Genomic DNA, 1,337 nt, shown 5'->3' with positions numbered 1-1,337 from the left:
GTTGTGATTCGGGATTACAAAAAGGAGATCAATTTGTCACGAGGTTGGAACCGGTTTGATATTTAATTGTGTATATACACAATTAAATATTAAACCTGTTGATAAAGAGTTATTGGTTCTTTTTCCATTTCAATCCATACTCATTAAATTTTTTCGATGGTTGGAATTGTGAATTAATTTGTTGGTCAACCTTAAAACAAATATAATTTAAAAAAAAAAAAGTATATCATTTTAGATAAAATAATAACAAAAATTCCTAGAATTTAGTTAATTATGTCTTGTCTGAGTTCAACCAAATCAATCGAGTTTGAGAAGGTTATTTTTAAAATATATTCACATATCAACCTCTAACTTAACAAGTTACCATACCATACAAATTCTATAACTATGCTTCAATCATTATAGGTATTATTTTCTGCAAATTAATTGTTTGAATTTTTTAATAAAAAATTAAGGTAATGCCTTGGACTCATTGTATGCATCTAGCTTATTTAAAGGTACTCATTAAAGTGTTTGGCATCATAAGTTGCTGCTTGGACAAAAATGGCTCAAGTACACCCTCAAAATACCGAGAGAAGCATTAGCTGGTTCAAGAGATTTCAATATGATAAAGAAAGGGACTCACCAAATGATGCACGGAATGCTTTGCTGGTAATTGCCACACTGATTGCTGCAGTGACCTTCCAAGCTGGGGTGAATCCTTCTGGTGGACTCTGGCAGGGTGATAACGTTCAAGAACATCATGCAGCTGGCAGAGCAATTTATGCGTCTCAAAAACATCCTTACTATGTTTTCTTGATGTCAAACACTTTGGCTTTCTCCGCATCATTACTTGTTATCACATCTCTCACTTACAAGTACCCTTTCCACTTTGATATTTGGGTTGCCACAGCTTCAATGATCGTAACTTATGCTTCTGCAATTTTTGCTGTTACCCCTCATGAATCTGTGCATTTTCGCTATCTCTTGATTACAGCTTCAGTGCCTTTTATCACAAGGTTTTTGATTCAGATGCTTAAGAGATGCAGTAATAAATGTCAGAAAGATGAAGAAATAGGCGGGGAAACAAGCCAAAGTGTGTAGATGTAAGAGCTGCGAGCAAGGCCAACATAAGCTGGTTCATTTCTAATTTGTCCTTGGCCAGGCTGGATTTTTTCTTCTTTCTCATTCTTGTATCTCTTGTTTTCCTGGGTTGTATTCTCTGTATCCTCTACCTCTAGACTATCTTCTAATGTGTTTTTTTCCCATAATAAATTTGCATCCTGTTTTATAAAATTGAAAGGAAAAACTGATACGGGCCACTGCACTAGCTTAAATTAAGGCAATCTGCACAATAA

General features: G+C 34.6%; 1 protein-coding gene across 1 annotated transcript; it reads left to right on the top strand.

Annotated features, from left to right (window-relative positions):
- Positions 1–543: 543 nt before the first annotated feature.
- On the top strand, positions 544–1,083 carry LOC118049450 (uncharacterized). Its single transcript, XM_035059445.1, has one exon. It carries the CDS (start codon positions 544–546, stop codon positions 1,081–1,083), a length of 540 nt encoding a protein of 179 aa, XP_034915336.1.
- Positions 1,084–1,337: the final 254 nt, after the last annotated feature.

This window comes from Populus alba, chromosome 14, assembly GCF_005239225.2.
Source record: "Populus alba chromosome 14, ASM523922v2, whole genome shotgun sequence".
Classification (NCBI taxonomy): domain Eukaryota; kingdom Viridiplantae; phylum Streptophyta; class Magnoliopsida; order Malpighiales; family Salicaceae; genus Populus; species Populus alba.
Note: the sequence above shows the minus strand (reverse complement) of the source record. Positions and strands in the feature narration are given on the sequence as shown.